Genomic DNA, 23,647 nt, shown 5'->3' with positions numbered 1-23,647 from the left:
GTCCTGAGGTATATGCTTCTGTTTTGTCAAGTGTGTTTGGGTCACTCATCTTTCACCCTTTTACTGCTTTCTCCATCCCTAAGTGGGAAGAGGAAGTGCCCCCACATTTTAAATGCAGCAGAAGTGCTCATCTAACCAGAAAAACACTTTGACACTGCATTGGTGTTTGGGAGGGGAGGGGCAAAAAATCTGCAGGGGTACCCCTTCAATCTCTCACCTTGGCTCTGCTCCCCCCAGTCCAAGACGTTGGAAGAGCTTTTGGAGATCTACGCCAGTGCTGCCGATGCGCAGGAGGTTGCAGCCACCAGCAGTGACCCTGTCCTGGCCCGGGAGCGGCTGCAGACTGTGCTGCGGGACATCGCTGGGGCCGCATCCCTTCCTGTCATCGCGGGTAAGAACTCCCCCCTGCCCCTCTTTCCTCCAGGGTTTTCTGCTGGCTCAGCCCCTGCAGCGGCAACAAGCAGTTTTGCAGTTTCAACAACTACAGCAAAAAAAACCCCACTAGCCCAGGTCCTATTTCATAACCACGAGAGGAGCCAGAAATGGTTTGTCATCTTCCATTAAAACAACAACAAATTCTCCAGCCTTTGTGCATGAGGTGAAAACATTAAATAAGAAACTGATGGTAGCAGTGATGTCTGATGGCTCTTAGAGCTGTAAAATGTCCTCTTATCCTGATTGCGTGTGACTTCGTGGGGATAAGGACAGCAGCACAGGTGCTCTGTGTGACCTGGGCTGTCCAAAACAAGTGCATGGGTGGGTGGCATCTCCCACCGGCCAGGAGAGCTGTCAGAAGCAGTACTGAGGGTCCCTGCAAATTAACTCCTCTCCCTCCTCTCTTCCCAGGTGAGGCTCAGCCCCGCAAGATCCACACCATCCCCATCCCTGCTGCTCGCTGCTACGCTTACAGCTGGGATCAGGATAACTTTGGTAAGTGGAGGGGGTCCCCCATCCCTCCTGGCGAGACCGCAGTCCTCTGCTCCCCATCACAGGGGTGGCTGAGCGGTGTTTCATCTTGGCTGGGCTGTCACGTGCAGCCAGGTGCATGACACAAGCTGTAGCTTGAAAAGAGCCAATAAATTGGTGGTGGTGGGAGAGGTAACATAGTGGATGCCAGTGTCCCCTAGGTGGGAGAGGATGTGGGCACCAGCTTTAGCATGATGCCTGCTGTGATCCCAAACAAAGCCCTCACCTAGCAGTGAGCACAGGACACTGGTGGCCCCAAAACAGGTGCTGCCAGAGGCAAATTGTTCAGGGCTTAACCTCCTGGGCAGAGTTGTGCCTTGCATTAAGCTGGAAGAGGTTCCTTGCGCCCGAGTCCGTGGACGTATTGGTAGGATGGAGACCTTGTTTACTTTGCAGGGAGTAAACCTTGCTTGTGTTCTGGAAATAATTGTTGCTAGAAAAGCCTGACCATGCTGAGATGTCAGGGCTTTGTGGAGTTGAGCCCCCTCAGACATGATAGCTCTTGCCCAACCCGCAGCAGGTATGTCCAAGGAGTGGGTGCCTTTGTCGTGCTCTTGGCCCAGCCACAGCAGTTTTGCAGGGGAAGCAGTGGCTTCCCCTTCTGCTGAGCTGGTTTCTCCAGCTTCTCCATTCCTGGAAGACCTTTTTTGTTCCTGTGAATGTCTAGTGTTCATTGCCTGCTGGCCCCAACAAGCTTGACCAGAGCTCTGACCTAGGATTTGCAGTGAGTCCCACTTTGCCAGGGGGTACCCACAGTGGGGCAATTTGGGGTTTGAATAGCCAAATGCCTTGCTTTCCTCCTGCCCTCTGGTTAAACCCAGATCGGATGTAAGCATGTTGTGAAATCTGTGTAGGAAGGAAGCAAAACCCCAACTGGTGGTTGCCTTTCGAGAACCCAAACAGAATGTGACCTCAAAGAGAGAAATACTTTTTGTTTTGCATTTCATCTGAGTGCCTTATGGAAATGAAAAACCATTCATTAGGAGATTTTCAGCTCCTTGTTTGAGAACGTACAGGATCAAAGAGAATGTTGGCCATGCTGTAGTAGTGTTGCTGTCTGGGGTCATCACATTACCAGTGGTTATGCTGGAGCCTGTGCCAGACATGATCTCCATCTGCTTGCCTTTCAGATATCCTCAATGATGTCCTCAGCAAAGAGTGCAGTGTTGCTGAGCCCATGGCCTCAGAGAATGAGGAGGAGGATGAAGAGGAGGAGGAGGAGGTGGAAACTGATGGCTGTTCCCCTGAGCGGGACTCGCTGCTTTCCCCCATCTGTACCATTTCCAAAGACTCTGTGTACTCAGCACTGTCAGAGGAGGGATCTAAGCCCTCACGAGTGTCCCTCTTCACCACCTCCAAGGACTCCATCTCGGAGCTGACGGTGGTCTCCAGAAAGTCCCTGAAGTCGTTTGTCTCCAGTCTGAAGGACTGCATGGACAGTGGGTACGCGGAGGACAGTGACGAGAGCTCCCTGGACATGGTGGGGAGGCCGGAGCTGAAGACTGAGAAGACCCACCACAGATACAGACACACGCTGACTAACAAGATCTACAAACTGTTCAAGAGCAAAAGCCAGCTGGTCTTGAGGAGGGACCTGAAGGACTGCCCGGACACGGGCTCGCTCTCGCTGCCCCTGCGCCGGGCTGAGAGCCTGTGCACCCCCCAGGCCAAGCACCGTATTCCGGCGCGCTCTCGGCGTGCTCACTCACTGCCACAGCACGTTCTGAGCCAGCGCCTGCCGGCCCTGCTCTCCCCGCAGCACCTCAGCCTCCACCGACGGCCCTTCCTCAGCTACGATGAGGACGCCAAGGTGTCCACACTGCGTGTTGTGGTCTTTGGCTCTGACCGCATATCAGGGAAAGTGGCCCGAGCCTACAGCAACCTCAGGTGAGCTGGGCAGTGCAGGGAATCCGGCTGCAGGTACCCAGCCCTGCTGGGACAGGCTGGAGGGCTTTGCTCACCTAACGCTCTCCCACCTTCTCCTAGGCTCAAGGAGAGCACCTGCCCCTCACTGACAAGGTACTTCAAGCTGCAGTTTTTCTACGTCCCTGTGAAGAGGAGCTGCTTGGCCCCATCAGCCCCACTGACGCATCCTTCCCCATCCCTGGGGGACCCACAGCTCCGGGCTTCAGCACAGGTGGTAGGTGTCTTGCTCACCGCGGGGCTTCCAGTACCACTGGTGTTCTGCTTGGCCCTGAGAGCACTGTGCACGTCGGGCAGGCTGAGAGCAGCATTGGTGTCTCCTCCACAAGCTCCAAGCAGGGGTTGACGGGCCTGGGGGGCACCCCCAGAGTGACCCCTGTGTGTCTGGTTTCAGGATTCCACCTTGGCTGGGAAGCAGAGCAGCACCAACGACATCTCCCACTACATTGGCATGTTGGACCCATGGTACGAGCGCAACATTCTTGGGCTGATGAACCTGCCCATGGATGTCCTGTGTCAGGTATGCGCATGCCAGCTGGTAGGGCTTGGTGTCCCCCTTCCCCGAGGTACAGGGGAACGCTGTGCTGTGGGTACCGTGTACCCCATCAGGCTTGTGACTTATTCTCTCCCAACAGTCTGCCAAGCCGGAGGCTGAGCCCCAGGAGGACTCCCAGGAACAGCTGCCCATCCTGGCAGACATGATCCTGTACTATTGCCGCTTTGCCACACGCCCTGTCCTGCTGCAGCTCTACCAGACAGAGGTAGGCAAAGGGGCTCAGCCCCGTCTTGGAGAGGGGGAAAGGGGGGTCTTCTGCTTGTGCCACCAACTTGAGACCTGCCTGTGAAGCAATGGGGGTGTGGCACAGCCACCATGTGCTGGTGAGGGCAGAGCCTGGGTGCCCATGGTGCTTTGGCTGATGCTCCTGGCTCAGGGACTGAGAGCAGGCAGTCCTGCCCAGACAATCCTTAGTCACACGAGCAGTTTTCCATCCAAATACCTTTCGCCACAACACAAAGCGACTGCTGTCAGTGCCGACAGGTTATTCACATCACTAGGAGACTCTCCAGTGCTCTGCTTTCCAAACCAGGCCCCTCCATGAAGCCCATTTTCCATACCTCGCTGTATGCAGGGGCAGATGTGGTGGAGAAGTTGAATGCATGGCTGCAGTGACTGCTTTGGTGGCCCATGACTGCCTGCAGTGAGGCTGTGGTGAGCAGAGTTGCTGCTCTTCCTGGGATTTGTGTCACCCAAAGTGATGGCCAGACTCTGATGTTAGACTCATCATGGGGTTTCTTTCCTGTGGGCTGGGGAGTTTTCTTTAAGTAAAAATTATGTTTTTGCATTGGTTTACTTGGTGGTGCTCTATTAAAACAGCCTAAAGCACAGCTAAAGGCAACTGTCAGCCCAGGCAGTTGTTGAAAGGATTTTCCTAAACTGACCTGTTTCCTCTAGAAAGGAGAGGGATGAATGTTGGCAGGCACAGGCTGGATCTCCTCACCACCACGTCTTTACTCTTCCCTTGGCAGCTCACCTTCATCGGGGGAGAAAAGACAACTGAAGTCTTCATTCATTCCCTCGAGCTGGGCCATTCAGCAGCCACACGGGCCATCAAGGCATCAGGTCTGTAGCTGCCTCTGTGCCCACAGCCTTGGAGTGGAGGTCTGCAAACCTCTGGGCTGGGAGACAAATGGAAAGAGGGGCTGCAGGGAGCATGGGCTGCAAGACATTTTAAGCCCAGGCTGCATCATGAGCAAAGATCCAGACATCTTTTCACAGATTTGGAAGTGAAGTATCATAGTTCTTGCATTCCTCTTCAGGAGTGAAGCCATGACAATGCCTTCGTGCTTTTACTACTGTTAACTCTAAAACATATTTGTGATAAAACAGCTTCAAGCCCATTTCCTTCTTCTTACCAGCACCTGGCCAAATGCAGCTCTTTATCTTTTCTTTTTGCTGATTTCTGTTGTCTGTGCTTTGTCCAGGAGTGTAATTTATAAAATTCCTCTTTAGTTTATTGGGCAAAGCAAGGTTTGTGCATGTGCTTGGAGCCTTCCTGCAAGGGAGGTCCATGAGCTTTTACGGTAGGGATTTATAAAATTGTTAGAGAGAAGAAGCAATAGCAGAAGCATCTGCCTGCAGTGTGGTCTCCAGCTCCCTCCCGGGTACCAAGGACAATGTGCTGTCTGGTGCGGTGCAGCTCTCAGAGACATCTCATGGCCAACCAATAATACTGCATTTAAACACATTGCTTAATTTGTTTTAACCAACTGTTTTTCTGTGATCTCGCCTTGTTTTTCGAAACAGAGCTTATAAAATATCTTCTATATGAAGTGTCACCACCCTGTTCCCCCAAAATACAGGCTTGGCCAAGACCTCTTCCCAGTAACTCGTGATTTTTTTTTTTTTTTTTTTTTTTGGGGGGGGGGGGGATTGTCTGGCAGCATACCACTTAACATCTGCAAAAAATTATCCAGGAAAAAAAAAACTAAGTGTTGGGCACAGTATTTCAAGGCTAATTTAATGTGGGTAAGAAATATGCCCTGAAAAACAGGAGCTGGGTTAGCAATGCAGCCTTTTATTGCTTTGTGTTTTCCCTGGAGCTCTGACCCCTCTGTACCGGCTTAGCCAGCACCGCTTTCAGATTTGCAGAGCTGCTTGCTGTGCTTTGTGTTGAAAGTTCTGCACTGGATTAATTGCTTTCTGGCAGCTTTTAAGCCACCTTTCCTTTTTGCCTTTTTGCTCCACAGCTGTGTTCAGCAAACCATTTTTTCCCCCCCTTTCTATAGGTACTGAGTGTGCTGTTGTATCAGTAGCCAGCTGAAGAATGGGGATAAAAGGCCACCATGTGACATTTGCTCCTTGTTTCGTGCAGGTCCAGGCAGCAAAAGGCTGGGCATAGATGGAGACAGAGAAGCAATCCCACTAACACTACAGATAGCCTACAGCAAGGTGAGTGCATGGGACTTGCACAAAGACCAATGGGGCAAAAAAACACTTCAGTGCTGCTCAGACATGTCTCTCAGCTTAGGGACTGAGAGAGGGAAATTCTGACCGTCTACTGGAGGAGGCCAGATGAGCCAGACTCAAGCTAATTGTCTACTTACTGGCTAACTGGGAGTGGCTTTACACTCCTGTTCATCCCAGTAGAACAGGAAATGTGCAGCCAGTTTCCATAGACTGGATGTGTACTCGGTGCCACTTTACACTGGTGGACTTTCCTTCCAGGGGGTGATCTTCTGCTGATCACAGCTGACCTCCTGTTTTGTTGCTTCCTTTGTAGTTGTTTAGTGTTAAGCCTGTAAAATTTTTTGTAAATCCAAGGATAAATGAATTTTAATGCCTACTCAAACTTTGATTGTGCAGCGCCAGGTAAATCCAGATCTGAGCTAGCCCAGACAAATGGTTAGGGGCGGGCGGTAGGGCAGCATCAACCTGGAGTGTGGCATCTATACTTGGGTCACAACAACCCTGTGCTAGACACTTGGGGAAGAGTAGCTGGAAAGCTGCCTGATGGAAAAGGACCTGGGGGGTGCTGATCGACAGCCTGCTGAATATGGGCCAGCAGTGTGCCCAGGTGGCCAAGGCCGGTAGCATCCTGAATTGTATCAGCACTGGCGTGGCCAGCAGGGACAGGGAAGGGATCTGAGCCCTGTGCTCGGCACTGGCGAGGCCACACCTCAATAAGTGGGTTCAGTTTTGGGCCCCTCACCCCAAAAAGGCCATTGAATGACTCGAGCGTGGCCAGAGAAGGGCAACGGAGCTGGGGCAGGGTCTGGAGCACAGGTCTGCTGGGGAGCGGCTGGGGGAACTGGAGGGGTTCAGTCTGGAGAAGAGGAGGCTGAGGGGAGACCTCCTTGCCCTCTGCAACTCCCTGACAGGAGCTTGTAGTGAGGTGGGGGTCAGTCTCTTCTCCCAAGTAACAAATGATAGGACAAGAGGAGATGGCTTCAAGTTGTGCCAGGGGAGGTTTAGATTGGATATTAGGAAAACTTTCTTTACTGAAAGGGTTATCAAACATCGGAACAGGCTGCTCAGGGAAGTGGTTGAGTAACCATCCCTGGTGACTCAAAAGACATAGTGCTTAGGGACATGGTTTAGTGGTGGACTTGGCAATTTTGGGTTTACGGTTGGACTCCGTGATCTTAAAGGTCCTTTCCAACCTGATTGATTCTGTAATTCTATCTCACATGTTTCGTTTGGTCCCTGCAGACAGCCATCAGTGGAAGAAGTCACTGGAATGATGTCGAGAAGGTCTGCACATCCGTCAACCTTAGCAAAGCCTGCAAGAAGTATGAAGAACTAGGTGGGTAGAGGTGGTCTTTCTGGCTTTGCATGGGGAACAGTGGAAGAGAGTGGTGGACCTAGAGGACAGTGTGGATGTTCTAGCTGGAGCAAATGAGGGATGTGTGAATGCAGGAGATACATTGGATGTGCCTGGTGTTCCCTGGGGCATACTGTAGTCCTTGGTTGTCCTTAGCACCACATCAGGGATGAAGGGCATTTGATGTCCCACTGTCCTAAAGCTTCCAGCTGGGGAAATGGGATGTCTGTTAGGCACGGGGCTGGGATGGTTCAAACAGCAGGATGATCCCTGGAGAGTGGTGCTATCCAGAACACTTGTTTAGTAAGGAAAGACAGGTAAAACTGTTGTTAAATGAAGCAGGGCTAGGGGAGAGAGTGCTTGTCCTACCACCCAGAGCAGCTGTGCCTTGCAGCCAGCTTTCAGCAGGCTCTCAGCCAGTGCTTCAGCCTGGTTTCCTTCTTGCAGCTCAGAGATAGCTGGCTGCCACATGGTTTTGCTTTATGGTCTTTTTTTGTAATCCGGTATCTGATGGGGTATTAATAAGGCTTTGAGTTTTTAAAAGCAGCAAGACTTTTAGCCTGTGTCTGTATTTAGAAACAATACCCATTCATTCTTGCTTAAGAACTGCTATTGTGGCAATCAGACATCCAGTTCTGAGTAAACTGAGGATTTTTTAGTTCTTTTTCTTTGTGTGCTTTGTGTCTGGCAGGTGTGGGTGGAGTAGTAGGGGCAAACGGGGGTGATCTACCAAATAGGAGATATCTCCTATATGCCCAGTGGAACTCAACCTAAACCTCTATCTATCCCTCCTGACCCTCCTGTTGCTGCCCCATTCATGAAGCTGTTCAGACAACTCTGGAAAAAATTCACCACCTCTATACTTTGTGGGATGCTTCTGCGCTAGCTCAGGAGCTTCACTTTTGCTGCCAGCGCTGTGGGTTTGCTTCAGGGGGTGGCCTTAGCTCCATGCTAGAGAGAAACTTCTTTTTCATGAATCTCCTTCCTTCCAAGAGAAACCTTGTCCCCTTGTCTCTGTTGATTTTCACATTCAGTAATTTGACCACAGGATGTCACTGTAATTCCAGACATGAAAAATCATCTCCAGGTAGGCTGCAGGAAAGGCCATGCTGGGAGAGCTAGAATTTCCTCATGATGATGGGGCAATGTTTTTTTCTCCTGGTTAGGTCCTAAGATAGTTCAATGTCTTTTTCTGCTATGTTTTGGAAAGCAGTTCGAAATTACAGAGGACGTTTACCTCTGTGTCTCTGATTGCTTTCATTCCATGTGAGTTAGTATGAGGGAGGGAAAGCTAGAACTGTATTGCATTTCCCCCAACAGTGGGGTCCGGCTGAGAGCCACTGGCTCTGAGCTGCTTTGAGGGGTAGAGGGACCACTTGGGTTCCCACCAGTGGCCCACCCAGAAGCCCCAAGTGATAACAGTTTTCTTTTTGTTACAGCCTCAAAGACAGAGTGTCTCAACTTAACCATGACGGAGGTGGTCAAAAGGCAAAACTCCAAATCCAAAAAAAGTTTCAATCAGGTAACTCAAATCACGGTGCTTTAACGTTTGGTAACAGGAGGTTGGCCTGACTCAGCTGTGAGGGAAGCCAGGCAGGAGAATACCTCCTTGGGGGATCCATCAGGCCTGCCTTAGGGGTGCCCAGCTCCCCTGCTGTCCTCCCCTGCACAGGGAGAGGCACTGAGCCTGGCAGCTCCCTCACTCAGACTCTTTTTCTATCAGCAGATCAGTGTGTCCCAGATAAAAGTGGACAAGGTCCAGATTATCGGTGTCCAGTCCTCCTTCGCCGTGTGCCTGGACCAGGATGAGCAGAAGATCCTGCAGAGTGTAACCAGGTAGGAACTGCAATGTGGCAGCTGCCCGCTGCAGTCAGCGCTCCTGGGTGGTGCATCCTGTGTGTAAGGACTTGTGCATGAAGTGTGGGTGGCCACTGCAGGGATGAGGTCCTGAGCTCCACAGTGCAAATGTCCAAGCTGAGAAACATAGCTCCCAGCTCTGGAATGCAGCTGAGCATGGGATGGATGGTCCTGCTCAGGTCCCAGCAGTAGTTTACCTTCCTGACTGCCACAATCCAAAGGATGGTCCCCAGTCAACTGTTCAGCTCTGTAAAGACAGTTCTTCCAGCAAGACCTATTGCAGAAAGCTGTGCAACATAAATGAGGTGTTTGAAGAGCACTGGGCATTAGAGCAGAGCCCTCACCTCCTAAACCTCGTTAGGGTTCTCCATCACCTTTGGCATACCCATTGCAGAAGGACCCCCTGATCTTCATGGGAGAGACTGGGGTAGAGCAAGAATTGTTCATTTGACTGTTCATCCACCAGTCGTGTCCCCATTACACCCAGCTGGCTCCCCAGGTGATGCAATTTGAAAATTCACTATAGACAACATACTTCCGTGAGCACAAAGAGATCAAACCAATTGATCTGTGGGTCTTAAAAATGTCCAAGCATTGTAATTTCTCCTTCAGAGAGAGAACAACTCTGCAAGGTTATGCTACTTCCAATGGAAAAAGATTTTGGATCTTATAACCCCCAAGAGAAGTGTTTTTATTTAACTTGTGTGTTGTACAACTTGAGGCTAGTGGGAGAGTTCAATGCAGAAATGGAAGAGGGGCTGCTTCCCTCTCCTGAAAATTTGGGGGATGCAAATGCTCTAGTTTTCCCTAATGAGTTTCAGAAATTAATCTTTATGGATGCTCTGCTCTAGGTCCTGGCCTGAGCCAGCTTAAAGACCTGAACTCTCAGCACTTAAACTCCACTCCTATTAAGACTGCACTGATTCCTGTTTGTTTGCAGATATTTCTGCTGCACCTGAGGACTGTGATTCTCAGCAACACACCTTACTTATATCCTGACTTCTTTTTGTTCCCCTGCAGGTGTGAGATCTCTGTGTGCTACAAACCCAGGGACAGTGATCTCTTTGCACTGAGAAGGTCCTCTTTGCTTCCCCAGGACCCCTCTGAGTTTCATTCTCTCCTGTGTTTACCCATTGCCACCTTCAGTGGAGCACTGCTGTAGAAGAACCCCGTGTCCTTTCAGACCAGACTCTAATCCAACACCGACATAGGCTCACACTTTCCTCCTTTGGGCTGGAGACCCAGCTGTTCTTGTCCAAGACATCCTGCAGCCAGATCGTTAGCATAATGGCTGAGCTGCTCCTGGTCTGGGCTTAGCCCATCCTTGGGAAATGGGAACATTGGTGGTGTGCTCTGGTATCTCTCAGGGTTCCTCAGAAACAGGAGGAAAGATGTTTCCTTGAGATCTTCGTCTGGTTCAGCAGACTGCCAACACCAGGATTGAGAGGGCGAGGCAAGGACAGTAATACTTTCCTGCCAGCAAAAGGCGCTGTGGCTGTATCTGACAGGGACTGCAAGGCCAGTGTGATCTGGAGGGAGCTCATGGGGGCACGTTTTGGAAAACGACTGTCCTTGGCTGAGTGGGGATAGGTGGTTTCCAATGCATGCGGAGCTGCAGATCGCCCAGCTGATGTCTTCATGGCATTTCACCCATAACAGGCTGAGGATCCTCAGGACACTTCTCTGGGGATGGGGACAGACTCTCAAGGTTTTATTTAAATTATGAAAGTTGGGTGTCTTGTAGAGAAACAGTGCAGAGCAGAGCAACCCAGCTGAGGTCCAGAAAGACCCCAGCATGGGTTGTAGACTGCTGCTTGTGTTCCAGTGAATCAAGTGCAATAGGCCATACCAGGGCCTGGACAGCTTGTCACGTATGCGTGCGTTTTCTGTAAGTCCAGGACATGCAGGAGATGAACTTCCAATTTATGCAGAATTTCAGAGCTCACCCTTGAGATGTACTCCCTGTTCAGCCCATGTTCTTGTGTCCTGCTCCACAGCACTGTACACTAGAGACATCCCATAGGCTGAATCCTCAGTAGTTGCTTGAAATACGGCATGAACCATGCTCACACTCTTAGTAGGGAGGGGAGGTACTAGGGAAACTGCTGTGATTGCCTTAAGCTCACCTGAAGAGGCAGCTCTGCTAGAGAAGGACCCAGCACCAAAAACACTAGTGACACTTGGAAGAAACAATAGGATTTGAGATCCCCCATTCCCCTGAAAAGAGGCTTTCTGCCCTCTTCCTTCTCTCTGCAAGGCTGTGTGTACAGAAAGGTGCAATATTTGGGGGCATTTAGAGGTATTCTGACCCCATGAGAAAAAAAATGAGACTGGAATCCTTGCCTGGTTTCAGAGCCCTCAAGCTCTTTTTCTGTAGTTTTTGGTGATTGCACTAATGATAAAACAGGCAGAAGAGCATGATGCCTGCTGCAGGCTAACAGGATTTTAATGCCGAGGACATGTGCTCCCTGGAAACATCTGAAAGGGACCCTGGATACTGCTGGGGGGCTTCAGGGCTCGGCCACTGTGTGATCAGTACAGTGTGGGTCCCTTGATCCTCCAGAAAACAGGACCCGGTCAGCTCTTAGCACTAGTTAGAACAAGGCTGGGCTCTGTCCTCAAGGGTTAGTGGCACAGCAGCAGTGTCATTTGATGTTAAACCTGGGAAAAGGTTCAGTTGTCTCAGAGGAGTGTGGGTCAGGTTTGTCTGCCAGATTCCTCCACACCCCTCCTGGAAGTGTTTAGGGGATCCCTCCTGTACTGTCAACTGATCCTGGCCCTGCTGGCTGCTGGACCTGCTTTCTGTTCCCACTACCTCTGTTTGGGGACAGCTTGGTCTAGGTGCAGTGGTGAACATCTTGGATTAAGAAGGTGCTGGCTGGCTCTTCAGTGTCCTCAGCACCTCTGGATGCAGCTTCTGCCAGTGGCCAGAGATGAGCAAGAATGACATGAACATGCTCCCGAGGCCTCTGTGCTTCATCCTTCTACTTGAATAAACCATCCCAAGGATGGTGTTGCTTTGTGGACTCCAAGAAAACACCCTCATGTGGGGCGACACATCACTTGAACATAAGCAGGCGCTCTGGCTCTACCATGGTGCAAAGCCGGCTTGGACTCCTGGCAAGGACCCACCTTCCCCGGCCACACACTGACTCCAGGAGCACACATCTCTTCCTACATGCATGAAGCAGTGTCTATCCCTTGCTCACAGCATGGACTTGGCAGGGACACCAAGACACTGCCAGGTCATGGTGGGCTGTCTCCTCTCACAGGGTGCCTGTGGGAGTGTATGCTGAGGTTGCTGCTGTGCATTTCTGCACATCGGGATCTTAAGTCCCGTGGGCTCAAGGGATCAGAAACAGATTTTAATAGCATTTTCCGTGCACTTGGAAAAAGTTTTCCCAATGACTTTTCATTTCCCAAACGGGTTTATGTGTGTCTTCTCAAATGGGGCTGAAATTTGACAGCTGTTTTTTTTGTTGAATACTTTAAAATAGCACCTTATCCTGTCAAAACATTGCTGTTTGTGATCTTGATATCCGTGGCTAAATATATCCCTGCCGCTGTTAATGATGTAAACCTCTTTGGTTTCAGCTGGCCCTACAGAAATACCAGAGAAGAGAATTTCCATCTCAGAGAGAAAAACAAGCACAAACTCTAGGGACTCATAATCCTGGATAAGGTTTTGACCTCTGATGCTTTCTGGAAATGAAAAAGTCAGAGGTTCTTTCAGGTCATCTTTGTACATATGTGCAGCCTCACCAAACCTGTGTAATGTCTGTGCTGATCTGTAAAATACCATTCAAAGAACTTTTAAAGTAATTGTAAAATATTAAACGTTGATTTATTTCAAGTAGAAGTACAGCATTTGAGTCAAGTAATTCCTGAGCAGGTGGGAGGCACAGGAGGAGGCTCCATATCTCCACAAGGAGAGCAGGAAGCACCCGGGTCCTCTGCAGAGTAGCTGACCTGAGAGCAGGAAAAGGCTCATAAAGTCATCATTTTCATGAGCTTGGTCCCAGGGGGCATGACATGGAGACCTGCAGGGGTCAGTGAGCTGTTTCTGCTCTGTGAGTAAAAAGCAGGTTTTGATGTTGTATCCAAAACTGGTTTCATGCTGGATTAAGGAAAAAAGAAACTAGTGGAGCTTGTGTGTGCAAGGTGAGATCTGTGTATGCCCTTCCCTTCCAGGAGGCTCCTTGACCTTTGCTGTGTTGCTTTGCAGAGAAATACGAGTCACGTTGGGAGCTGGGTGCATGGCAGCTCCTGGGGCCATGGTCAAGCAGAGCCCTGGGACGAGGGTGACTGCTCCGAGTCAGCAGGATTTTGCCCAGCAGCTGGATATTGGGATATTTCTGACTTGGAAATTTCTGCATCATTGGGGATGCGGGATTTGCAGATAGAGCTGTTGCTACTGAAAGTACTCTGAAATATGAAATGACACTTGTAAATGTTTAACTGTCTCAAGTGTTGCCTTCTCTTCCTGTGGATACTCAAGGCAATAGTTGGTAGGTGTGAGGGCCAATGTGTCGTAATTAAATAAACAACGTGGGAAAAGTCAGTTCAGCTCAGACGAGCCCAAAAACAGATTAGAATAACTTTTGTTAATCAGCACTTTGTTATGTATTAGCTATCACATTTTTTCACTCTGATTAGAGAATAACAAAAGGTGTTGTTTAAATAAAAAGAAAAGCGTCTTTTGAAAAGGCAAGTAAGAAAAATACTTTATTTTCCAAGATGGAATGATAATCTGCTTTTGTTTGTTCACAACAACAAAAACCCCTCTAAACCACAAATCCCCTTTCCCTGTCCTTTTCTTTTTAAAAAGAAAAGTGGAAAGAGAAACACACATGCTTAAATCTGAAGCAGAAAGTAAGTACTTTGTTCTAAAAACGTGCATGACGAAAAGTTTAGTAACAGGGCTCAAGTCTGAAGTGCTGCATAGCTGAGGGTTTTGTTCTTGTAAGAACAAAAGATTTTAGCAAACAGCTGCTGATAAAATAAGCAAGGCTTGGGTTAAGGCTAGATTATTTAAAAAACTTAGTTTTGCCTCATACAGATATGGTCAAATCAGCTCGATGGAGCTTTTTGCAACTCTCAGCATCAAAGCTGAGCTGGTCTGTGGCACGTGTGTCTGAAGGATGAGGAGACAGTGGATAAAGTGTGTTTGGTGTTTCAGGCTGGGAACACCATTTACATTGGCTTCTGGAATGAGATGGGTTATACAAAAAAAAAATCGGTAAATTTTAAACTGCCACTGGGTGTTTGGCATGTGCTAATTCATTAAGGTGCAGTGGCAGTTTCAGAGGGTCCCCTGCTCTGGCAGGGGCTGTCATCCCACAGCCACCTCTGCTGAAGCTGCTGGACGTGGCACAGCTGGAGTGGGAGATGCTGCACTGCTGATGAGGTGGGACACGGAGGTGTGGGAATACACTGTGGGGCGGCTTCTCACCACTCATCATCGGTGGTGACCCTTCATCCTCTGCTCTTCTCCAGTACTTTGTGCATAGGTGCTCCTCATCTTTACTGCTGTGATCCCCACGGCTTCCTGCCAGCTCCACGAGGAGCCACCTTGGTGTGGATGCTTGTGCCAGGTACCAGTGTGCCATGTCTGCCACCCCAGAGCCACCACGGCTCAGTGCTGGAAGAAAGCAAAGAGCTTAATGTATGCAGACAACATCAGTCAGGTTTCTCAGGGTCCAGGCAACATTTGAATAAATTCAGGGATGGATATGTTCTAGTGCATGAGGTGGAGAACAACATGAGCCAGTGCTCATGCAGAGAAGGGGTCCCTGAGTGGCCATTCCCGACCTGGTGGCTAGTTAGAAATTCAGAATGAATTAGCATCGGTATGCAGGAATGAGATGGCTTTTCCTGGATCCACGGTTGCAGGGGTGAAGGTACTCCCTGAAAATTAGAAAACACAGGTGCCCGCTTTATCTGTCAGGTGGGGCAATCAAATGGCCTGTGTAGGTCATCATCAGGTTGTCTGAAGGGAGACACTGCTGAGGTACATGGCCAGTGCTCTGACAATGGCAGTTCTATCCTGAAGCATGCTGGGTGAGGGGAAAAACAGTTCACTCCTAAATGTGGTATTTGTTCAGGCTGATTTTTCTTTAGCTGTACTGTCATGTTGGGGAAAAAAGTTGTTTACCAGAGGTGAGCAGAGGTCTGCCAGGCCCAGGATCAGGACAGCTGCCTGGAGAAAGCTGGAACCTGCACCCGAGCTTGGTGTGCTGGGACAAAAATATCCCAAGCATTTGGCTGGCGATGGGGCACTTCACCTGGGTGTAGGGACCTGCCCACAGGCTGGGGCAGCATGGCACCTCCCTTGTGCTCAACTAGTTGTCAGAATTTCTGGACAAACCTTCCTCTTGTAATTTTGTTTCCTCATAGACGAACATTAAGTTTCGTGGGTGGCATTTCTAGGCACCCTGCAGCTGGGGGACAACGCGGGGTGTGGAAGCCCACAAGGACCTGGGGAATTGGGTCATGGGACCAGAACTGGGCTGTTTCCAGAAGATCTCTTACAAGGAGGTATTTCAAAGGTGCTCATCTGCTCTCTAAGCTCTAGGAAGAAATAGCAGAGTGGAGTCAGGCTTCCCGGCAGCTCTCAGTTCCTGCATACCATTACAGGATTAGGGTGACTGTGCCCAGGGTGTCTCCTCGGTTAGAGGCCACAGCCCCACAAGCACCATCCCCTCCTTTCTGTCTGCCTGCTGCCTGTCTGTTCCCCTCGCTGCATCTCAGATTACCTTCAGATGAAGCAGAAGTACCTGAGGAGGGCTCAGGTCCTGCTGGCAGTGAGCCTTGAGCTTGGCTTCCTGCCTGCGGCTTGGTGACAGGCTAACCGAGCCACGGCACCATGGCCAAATTCGCCCCTCTGCAAGGGACAGGATCCCCCTGACCCAGAGGGGTTTATCGAGAGACCCATCAATAATCCGGCACTTTCAGAAGAAAAGGAAGAAGTAGAAGAAAATACAGGGAATGTCTTCTGACAAATGCCCTGCCCTAGTCGCCTCTTGTGGGTGCAGGTTTCTGGGCTGGTAGATCAGGCTGTTTCCCATGTGCATGATTTAGCTGCTCTTTACAGGTAGTTGTAAAGTAGAAGAGGTAGGAAATTTCTGTGAAATTCGCTAATTTCTTGAGGATTTTGGCCAGTGCCCCTGACAGAAAAGGGCATCTGACTCCCTCTTTGTCTTGGGTCTGACCTTTGCTCAGGACTAACAAGAGCAAAACTGGACATGAAACGTTTCTAGGCTGCAGGTGGCTGTTTGTCTCCTGGCAATGCCTTTGCTCCACTGTCCTTATCTTACTTGTGCTAATCAATGATCAATTAAAAGTTAACAAGGCTTCCGGTGCCTGCATGAGGAACAGAGTTTTCCTAGCAGGGAAAATTCACTCCAGAACAGTAATGGTGTGCTATCGATGCGAAGTTGCATAATTATCGGTGTGTTTAGATGCAGCACATGTCTAATAGCCCCGTGCCTGTGCCAGCTGGTGCGGACAGCTGAGTGTGTGAGGAATGGGCTGGGCTTTTCTGCGCCAATCCCAAACTTGCCTCCTTCCAATATTCACGACTGTGCCCTTGTAATCCCCTCTCCCTGCTGCAGGCACCTCCCCTGCAGCGCTCACACAAAGAAATGCAAAGGCTAAAGCCTTGTGGCCAGAGCAAATGCATCTAAAAACTGAAATCCAAATCAAAGCAATCATGAAAAATATTTTGTGGTGTTTATCCATCTCTAGGATAACCAAGACTTGGGTTTGACTGCATAAAACTTTCTGGACAGCAATAAGCCAGTGTTACGCAGTGCATTTAGCTGGTGTTTTCATCTGCAGGAGGGACCTCAAGCAGGGTAGCTCAGCCAGTCAAAAGCTCTGTCCTCACAAGGACCAGTCCTGCTTCTGGCCATGTCCCCTCTTGCATCAGGTCTCCAGCCTGATCACTCTGTGGCCGAAGCAATTCACTTCGTGTTGAGTCAGTCTCCCACTGGCTTAGGAAGATAAATGGCACATGAAAAGGTCCAGACTTGGTGTGTCTGGGACCAGGGAGAGCATGCAAACATTCTCAGTGGTGATGAGATGTAGGTTGGCTCAGTCCACCTTGCCTGTGCACTGAAGATTGCAGGGACTTTCTAGGAGACACCTACGAACCGCAGGCTGAAATGTTGCCCTTGGAACTAGAAATGTGGGGAGGATCTGTCAGGATAGCCAGGACCTGGGTCCTCCACACTCTGGTCTGCTGAGAGACCTTTGCTGATGGCAGGCTCTCTCACACCTCCCAGGAGTGGGTCACAACAGTGCTGCCCTCTGTCTGTCTGTCTGTCTGACTTGCATGGAAAAATGAAACTCTGAATCTTCAGTACTTTACCCGTGCAACAGTGCATGTTTTTTTTCCAATAGTTTTGTGTTGAGTTACTGTCAACTGTTGTGCAGGCTAAACCACTTGAGGACAGGATGCTCTTGTCCCTAGAAGGAAGTTCAGCCCACTGAGAGTTTTCCTCTCCAGGTACCCAGCTGAACTGTAATCCTAAAGCTTGATGAGATTTTTGCTGCTGGTTTATGGCTAGTTTTAATGGTGCACTGGGTACAGGGAGCAATGGAGTAGCTCCAGCTGTGCTGGCGAATGAAGCGCTCTGTAGCTAGTTCCCAGAAACTGGGCAAGGGATGAAAGAAGAGACTGAGTGCAGGCAACATCTGATATCTGTGTGCTCTAGACCATCATCTGAATTCCCTCCTGCTGTGGACTGGGTGACTGAGTTGTGTGGCTCCTCCGAGATGTGACACTCTGGAACCAGCACGAACAATCTGAGTGGCGGTGAGATTGAGTGACAGCTGAGATTCCTCCTCTATTGAACTTCACAGCCGTTGTAAAAGGAAATAAGTGCTAATCTTTAGTTAGAAGCCAACCTCTTCCCATCCTAAGGAGTCATCTGTACTTTAACATGTGACTCAAGCCTGTGTGTAACCAAGACTGTTAGAGTAATTGCGCCAGCCCTGCAACCCAAAGACTGCCTGGACGAGGGGGAGGGTTGAAGGCTTAAAAAACTGGGGGGATGCTGGTGTTTATGATGCTTTCTCTGCTTGCTTGCTGAAAGAAGAACAGAAGCAGCATTTATCCTGATTGGAAATTGCCCAAGGAAAGACACTTTGGTAAGGAGAAATGGTGGGTTACAAGCCACCCACTGGGCTGGGTGTAAGCAAGGATGAAGGTGTCTGGTTTTTAACTTGCCTCTGCTCTTCAGTTTCCTGTAAGCCATCAGTAAAGAGTCCTTGCTTCATTCACCTGTGACAGTTTTTGTGGGACCAAGCCGAGGTGCTCCAGCAGCCTTCCCATGCTGTCCTCTGCCCCTGGGATGCTCACGACAAACCACCCCCATTGCAGGGAGTGGTGAGCCTGGTGGGCTGTGTGCTGAGGACTGGTGGCTGGGCTACAGGTCCCCTTGTTCCCTTTCCCCCACCCCCACTTGGCTATGGTGGCTAGGTTGAGCAGTGGGGCTCCTTCCCCCATGACATGGAGCATGCCCAAGGTAGGACGGAGGAACAGTCTGATCCTGTGCTGCCCTTCATCCCTCTCCCCCTTAGGTGTGTCTCTCAGCAACCATGTGAATATTGAGCTGGAGCCTGGAGATCCCTTGGTGGAGATGGGCACCAAGAGTGGGTGTAGATAATGGCAAAACATGGCTAAAGGAGATTGTGATATCTTTGTGTTTCTCATGTTCTATTAGAATGGGTTTACAAATATTTTAAGATAGTGAGAGATGTTTTCTGAACTCTTCTGGTATGACTAGTGTGTCTAAATACACAAGCTGTGGGACTTGGGTTTGCATGAACTATGTTGTCTGTTAGTCATTTTGAAGCCTTTGAATACCCCTTGTGTGTATAATCTGCCAGGAAGTACACAGAGCTCTATCTATCTGTCTACCTGCATATCTCTACGTATCTATCAATGAATCATTTGTTCAAAATATATATTCGGCTTGTGTGTATGTATATACATATATGTGCTGTAATATAAATGACGCACTGCCATTTATTTTTAGCATATAAAATTGTTCCACATACTTTCTATGGTAAAAAAGTATTGATGTGTGTGGGGCCATGTGCACGTGAAACTTTGTTCCTTACACCTGGCAGCAGTGGAGCTGTTTATTATTAAATATATGTGTAATGCGATATAGATAGATGTGGTTGGGTGGTTAACGTATGATGGCCACATAGAGCAGGTATGTGCTCTTTATGTAAAGTTTCAATAGACATATGAAAAGAAAAAAGAGAAATCTAAGGAGCCCCTTGCTCTGTGAGCAGCCACAGCCCACGGCCAGGCAGTGAAAAACCTCTAGCAGTGAAGGTTTTGCTCCGGCACACATTCATCCCTCCCCCGGGGTGGGATGTGGGTGGGGGCCACGTTAGCCCCGTGGGTGCTCGGGGCAGAGACGCCTGCACCCGCGGCACCGCCGCTGCAGCCAGCCCCACACACATCGGGGCTTGGTGCTTCCTCACCCCACGGAGACGCCCTGGAGGAGCTGCCTCATCTCCTCTCGCCAGGACAGCTAGGGTGTTCCCACAGTCAAGGGGAAGAGGGATTTCGGCTGCCAGCAGATGGAGTGGACTGAAAATACAGGGAAAATAACTTAAGAGTAAAGGCACAATCATCACATTGTAGGGTGCTAGGAAGAGATGCCTTAGCTATTCCTCCCAAATTCTGTTTTTTCTCCGGGGAATTTTTAAGCTTCACTTGTCATGATTTTTTTTTACCTCTCCAGGGGTTGCTGTTCATCAGGGACAACAAGCAGGAGTGGCAGCTCCATGGTGGGGGCCGGGGAGCAGCTGGGGAGGTGGCAGCTCTGCTGGAAAAGCTGTGGTGATGCTGGGGGTCACAAGCTGGCTGTGAGCTGTTGTACCCAACCTGGGTGTCACAAGTCAGGCTTTACCAGTGTAAAGAGGAGCACCACTGGCATAAAACAGCCAGGTCCACCCTCTTTCCTCTGTGAACTAAGAAACAATGGACAATATGGCCTCTGACAGGAGATGTTTGGACTCAGCTGGAGAAGGTTGATGATAGTGGGTGTTGTGAGACACGTTCAGGTTGGGCAGTGTTAACAGGCAGGGATGGCCACACAGGGGGAGCGGGGATGGTTGTCCTGCCTTGGGCATGCACTGGAGGCTGGTTTCAGGGTCCAGTCCTGTCCTAGGATTCTCTGAAGAAGCAAGCCTTGGGATTAAGCAACAACCTGCCCCTTCCTCTGCCTTACACAGCTGGTTGGAGCCGAAGCAGCATTTCAAAAGGCCTGCTCGTCCGTTCTGAAAAACAACTGTAGAAACAGCTTCTCCACTCAGCTTATCAGCTCAACGAGTGGAACAGAGCAACTGTGATTAAAAAGAGCTGTTTCCTGTTGCAAGTAATCACTGGCAGAAGCGATAAGATGAAGGATTTGATCTCATTCCAAAACTGTCACCTTGGTACCCAAGGGAGAGACGTAATTCTGGCAAAAAATTCCTGGGACGTGTAAGCAGTGGGCTGTGGAAACATATAGCCCTTGGCACATGGGCATGCAGCACTTAAGATTTAGACAAAAACTGATCTCTCACCATTTCAAGCAGCTGATCTCTTCCTCGGCACTGGCAAGGCACTGACAACCCGCGAGAGCACAGGCGTGCCCAGCTCATCGGCACGAGATGGCTGCAGCACCCCACCGCGGCACCAGGCCCATTTTCTAAAGGTGCTTCAAAGTTTCCTGCTCACAAGTGGGTAACCTCAACTGGCAGTGCGTTTTCCATCGCCTGCACTGCTGGGTGGTTGTGTTGGTAGCATAAATATAATTGCAGCCCCTAGTGGGAGCTGGTCTCTAGATGGGATGAAAAGGCAAAGCTTGCTGATTTCTTGTCTGCTGTTTGCTCATGCTTATTGCAATCAATTTGCTTGGATTTTTAAAACCTGTAATTAACCTGTAGGTGAGCAGTTGTGTTTCCTGTTGCTGGTAGCTTACAGTCCTTATCAAAGAAGATGATTATTTCCACCTTTGCAGGACATACTGAGATGCTGCTCATACTTGAAAAGTCCATGATTATTATTATCATCATCTTCTGCTTTCTTCAATTTCCTTATCATGGATTTTTTTTCAAGATAAAAAAGAAGTGTTGGAGATGGCTTAGTTTGGAGAAATGAAAAAGGCAACTTAAAGACCATCAAACTGGCTGTTTGCTTGGCCTTCCATCTCCACCTAAATCCTCCCATCTTCTCTGTTTGCTAAATCTGGATTAAAACTAGAATTTGGTTGAATTTCAGGGTGGAAAATAGAGTTGTGACATCAAAATACTGCTTGGTTTGTGACCTGTTCCCTTCTAAACTGTAAGAAAATAGTCCATTGACTAAAGCATTAGGGATTTGGACCTCTGCCTGGAAGAGGTTTCCCTGTGGGATGAGTGGTTTAGAAGGAGCAGTGCTCAAACAGCATCGTCTTCTTTGCACAAATACTTTTGCTTGCCTCAGAGGCTCGGTTGACTTGCTAGGTGTGTTATTAAAGCAGCCACGTAACGATGGAAAATTAAAGCAGGGAAAACTAAAGCATCCATAAATAGAAACCAAGGCAAGAGGAGAGGTGTCCACAGCTCCCCTTCAACAGGAACCTTTGGACATTTGTGGGTTGTGGAGCAGCGGCTAAAATGGGATAACGAGCATCAGCGCTGCGCTGGGGAGAAGCAGCCGCCCCCAGCTCTGCCAGCTGTGCTCGCTGCCAGCCCCGGCATCGCCACTGATGCTGAGCGAGGGGCCGCGAGGTGCCGTGGGCCTGGCGTGCAGCTGCGAGGTGCCGGAGTGTGACGGCCGGGAGGGAGCCAGGGCCGCCGGCGTGGGGGAGTCACGGCTGCTGGGCACGGAGCTGCTGTGGCCGCCACGGGCTCAGGTGCCAGCGCCTGCAGTATTTCGAGCGGAGAGAGGGCTGCGTGCTGCTCCCATGGCAGGAAAGCCCCTTTCTGGGCAGTCAGTTCTGCTATGGGCTGGAAAGCCCCTCCTGAATTAGTGCTTCAGGTGAGCTCTTTCTACTTATTTTGGGAGACAGACTTCTGCGTGAGAGAGATTCAGACCAGTTTGGAACTGCCGTGTATCCCACCCATGCACAGAAATGTGCGGCACAGCCCTTTACGGTGCTCCTGTAACACCTGCAAATCACAGAGGACAGCGTTTGCAGGGACAAAGAGCTGTTTTGTACCTGGTCCGTGTTGTTTGCCACACAAGGGGTTCTCTCTCTACTTAATTTTTTTTTTTCTTTTTTCTGGTCTCCTGACTGAAGCCTTTGTTTGTGCAGGGTCATACCTAGCTTTTCCTCTTGCTGTTGCCTGCATAGGTTGGTAGAGGTGTGATGTTATCTGGGGCGATTTGATAGTTCCCCATCCTGTTCTCGGCGTGGCAGTCAGACGTGTTGCAGTTTCTAATGACAGCAGCTGCTAAATAGCAGTTCATTACAGAAAATACGGAGAAGCAACCCCTTCCTCCCCATTACACGTTACCAGAAGAGAGTATGACCTTACACACAAAGGAGGGCTGGCGGTGAAATCCAGCTGCCACTGTGACAAGAGATGGTGTGCACAGAGCTGGGAGGAGGGGAGGTCTCCAGAATGGCTCTTTATCTAAATGAATTTTGAATTGGGATCTCAGAGATGATGGTGGTGAGGGGAGTGCTGGGTGTGTGCTACAGGAACTGGCTGAGGAAACTCACTGGCATCCTCCTGTAGCTGTGCAGTGGGAAAGAGCCCAATTCTAGTGAAAATAAGGGGGAGTGTGAAGGTTTGGAACCTGCAGCAGACAGCTGAGAAGTGAGGAGTGAAATATCTAGCAGCATGTGGGAGATCTTGGCCTTGAAAGATGCTTGTGAAGCATCACCCAAGCAAGTGATCTCATCATCTGATAAAGGGGTGCCATGTAGCCAGTGCCATGCTTTGCCCCTCCTGTGCAACTGCCTGGGGCTCATACCCTGACTCCTGCCAGTGCACTGTTTTCACAGCTCACTTTCCTCTGGCATTTGCACGGGAAACAGAATCTGCCCATGGCAGGAGCTCCTGCACGCTGGGTAACTCCTGCTGAGGAAGGACAGACACAACGTGGCATCAGGACAATAAGCTATTGAACAGTGCTGCCCAAAACCTTAGCCTGGGCATGTGGAAGAACCTAATTCTGATGTGAGCAGGGACAAAGCTTTTGCAAACAGGATCCACATGTATGCTACAACCATGCTGTCCACAGGGCTGGTCTGGGGGCCAGCGGAGCTGCCGGCTCTGCAGTGATTCTGTACCCGGGCCAGGACACGTGAGCCTGTCCTTCATGAATGGGAGCGAATATGAATGAAAACAAGACAGGGGAAACGAGGATGTTATCATCTGCTGTTGTGTGCTGCTGCTGTTTCCCCGGGGCCTTCCTGCCTGCGGGACGGCTGCTCAGCTGCACAGAGCGGTGAGCTCGGGGAAGGGGATGCTGCTCAGCGCAGCAACTTGGCACCAGTGCAACGACTGGGAATTGAATGCGAGTAACACTGACAGCCAGTTAAACTGCCTCCTCCTGCCTTTCTCTCCCAGTCAGGAAG

The 23,647-nt window shown here is 49.9% G+C and overlaps 1 protein-coding gene across 5 annotated transcripts in view; it reads left to right on the top strand.

Moving 5' to 3' along the window:
- Positions 1–12,913, top strand: part of PIK3R5 (phosphoinositide-3-kinase regulatory subunit 5) — a 57,818-nt gene extending 44,905 nt beyond the window's left edge. For 4 of the 5 annotated variants that reach the window (XM_026861227.1, XM_026861226.1, XM_026861228.1 and 1 more), the window contains 12 exons: positions 238–391; positions 847–930; positions 2,097–2,853; positions 2,953–3,106; positions 3,284–3,409; positions 3,525–3,650; positions 4,417–4,510; positions 5,763–5,839; positions 7,100–7,193; positions 8,651–8,733; positions 8,935–9,047; positions 10,089–12,913. In XM_026861227.1, coding sequence (XP_026717028.1) covers positions 238–391; positions 847–930; positions 2,097–2,853; positions 2,953–3,106; positions 3,284–3,409; positions 3,525–3,650; positions 4,417–4,510; positions 5,763–5,839; positions 7,100–7,193; positions 8,651–8,733; positions 8,935–9,047; positions 10,089–10,230 — 2,004 coding nt within the window. In that variant the 3' untranslated portion in view covers positions 10,231–12,913. The remainder of the gene's footprint in view (positions 1–237; positions 392–846; positions 931–2,096; positions 2,854–2,952; positions 3,107–3,283; positions 3,410–3,524; positions 3,651–4,416; positions 4,511–5,762; positions 5,840–7,099; positions 7,194–8,650; positions 8,734–8,934; positions 9,048–10,088) is intronic. The other variant, XM_026861229.1, reaches the window with a different exon arrangement.
- The last annotated feature ends 10,734 nt before the right edge of the window (positions 12,914–23,647 follow it).

Source organism: Athene cunicularia, assembly GCF_003259725.1.
Source record: "Athene cunicularia isolate RWA chromosome 18 unlocalized genomic scaffold, athCun1 chr18_part1, whole genome shotgun sequence".
NCBI lineage: Eukaryota > Metazoa > Chordata > Aves > Strigiformes > Strigidae > Athene > Athene cunicularia.
This window is presented reverse-complemented; position numbering and strand designations above follow the sequence as displayed.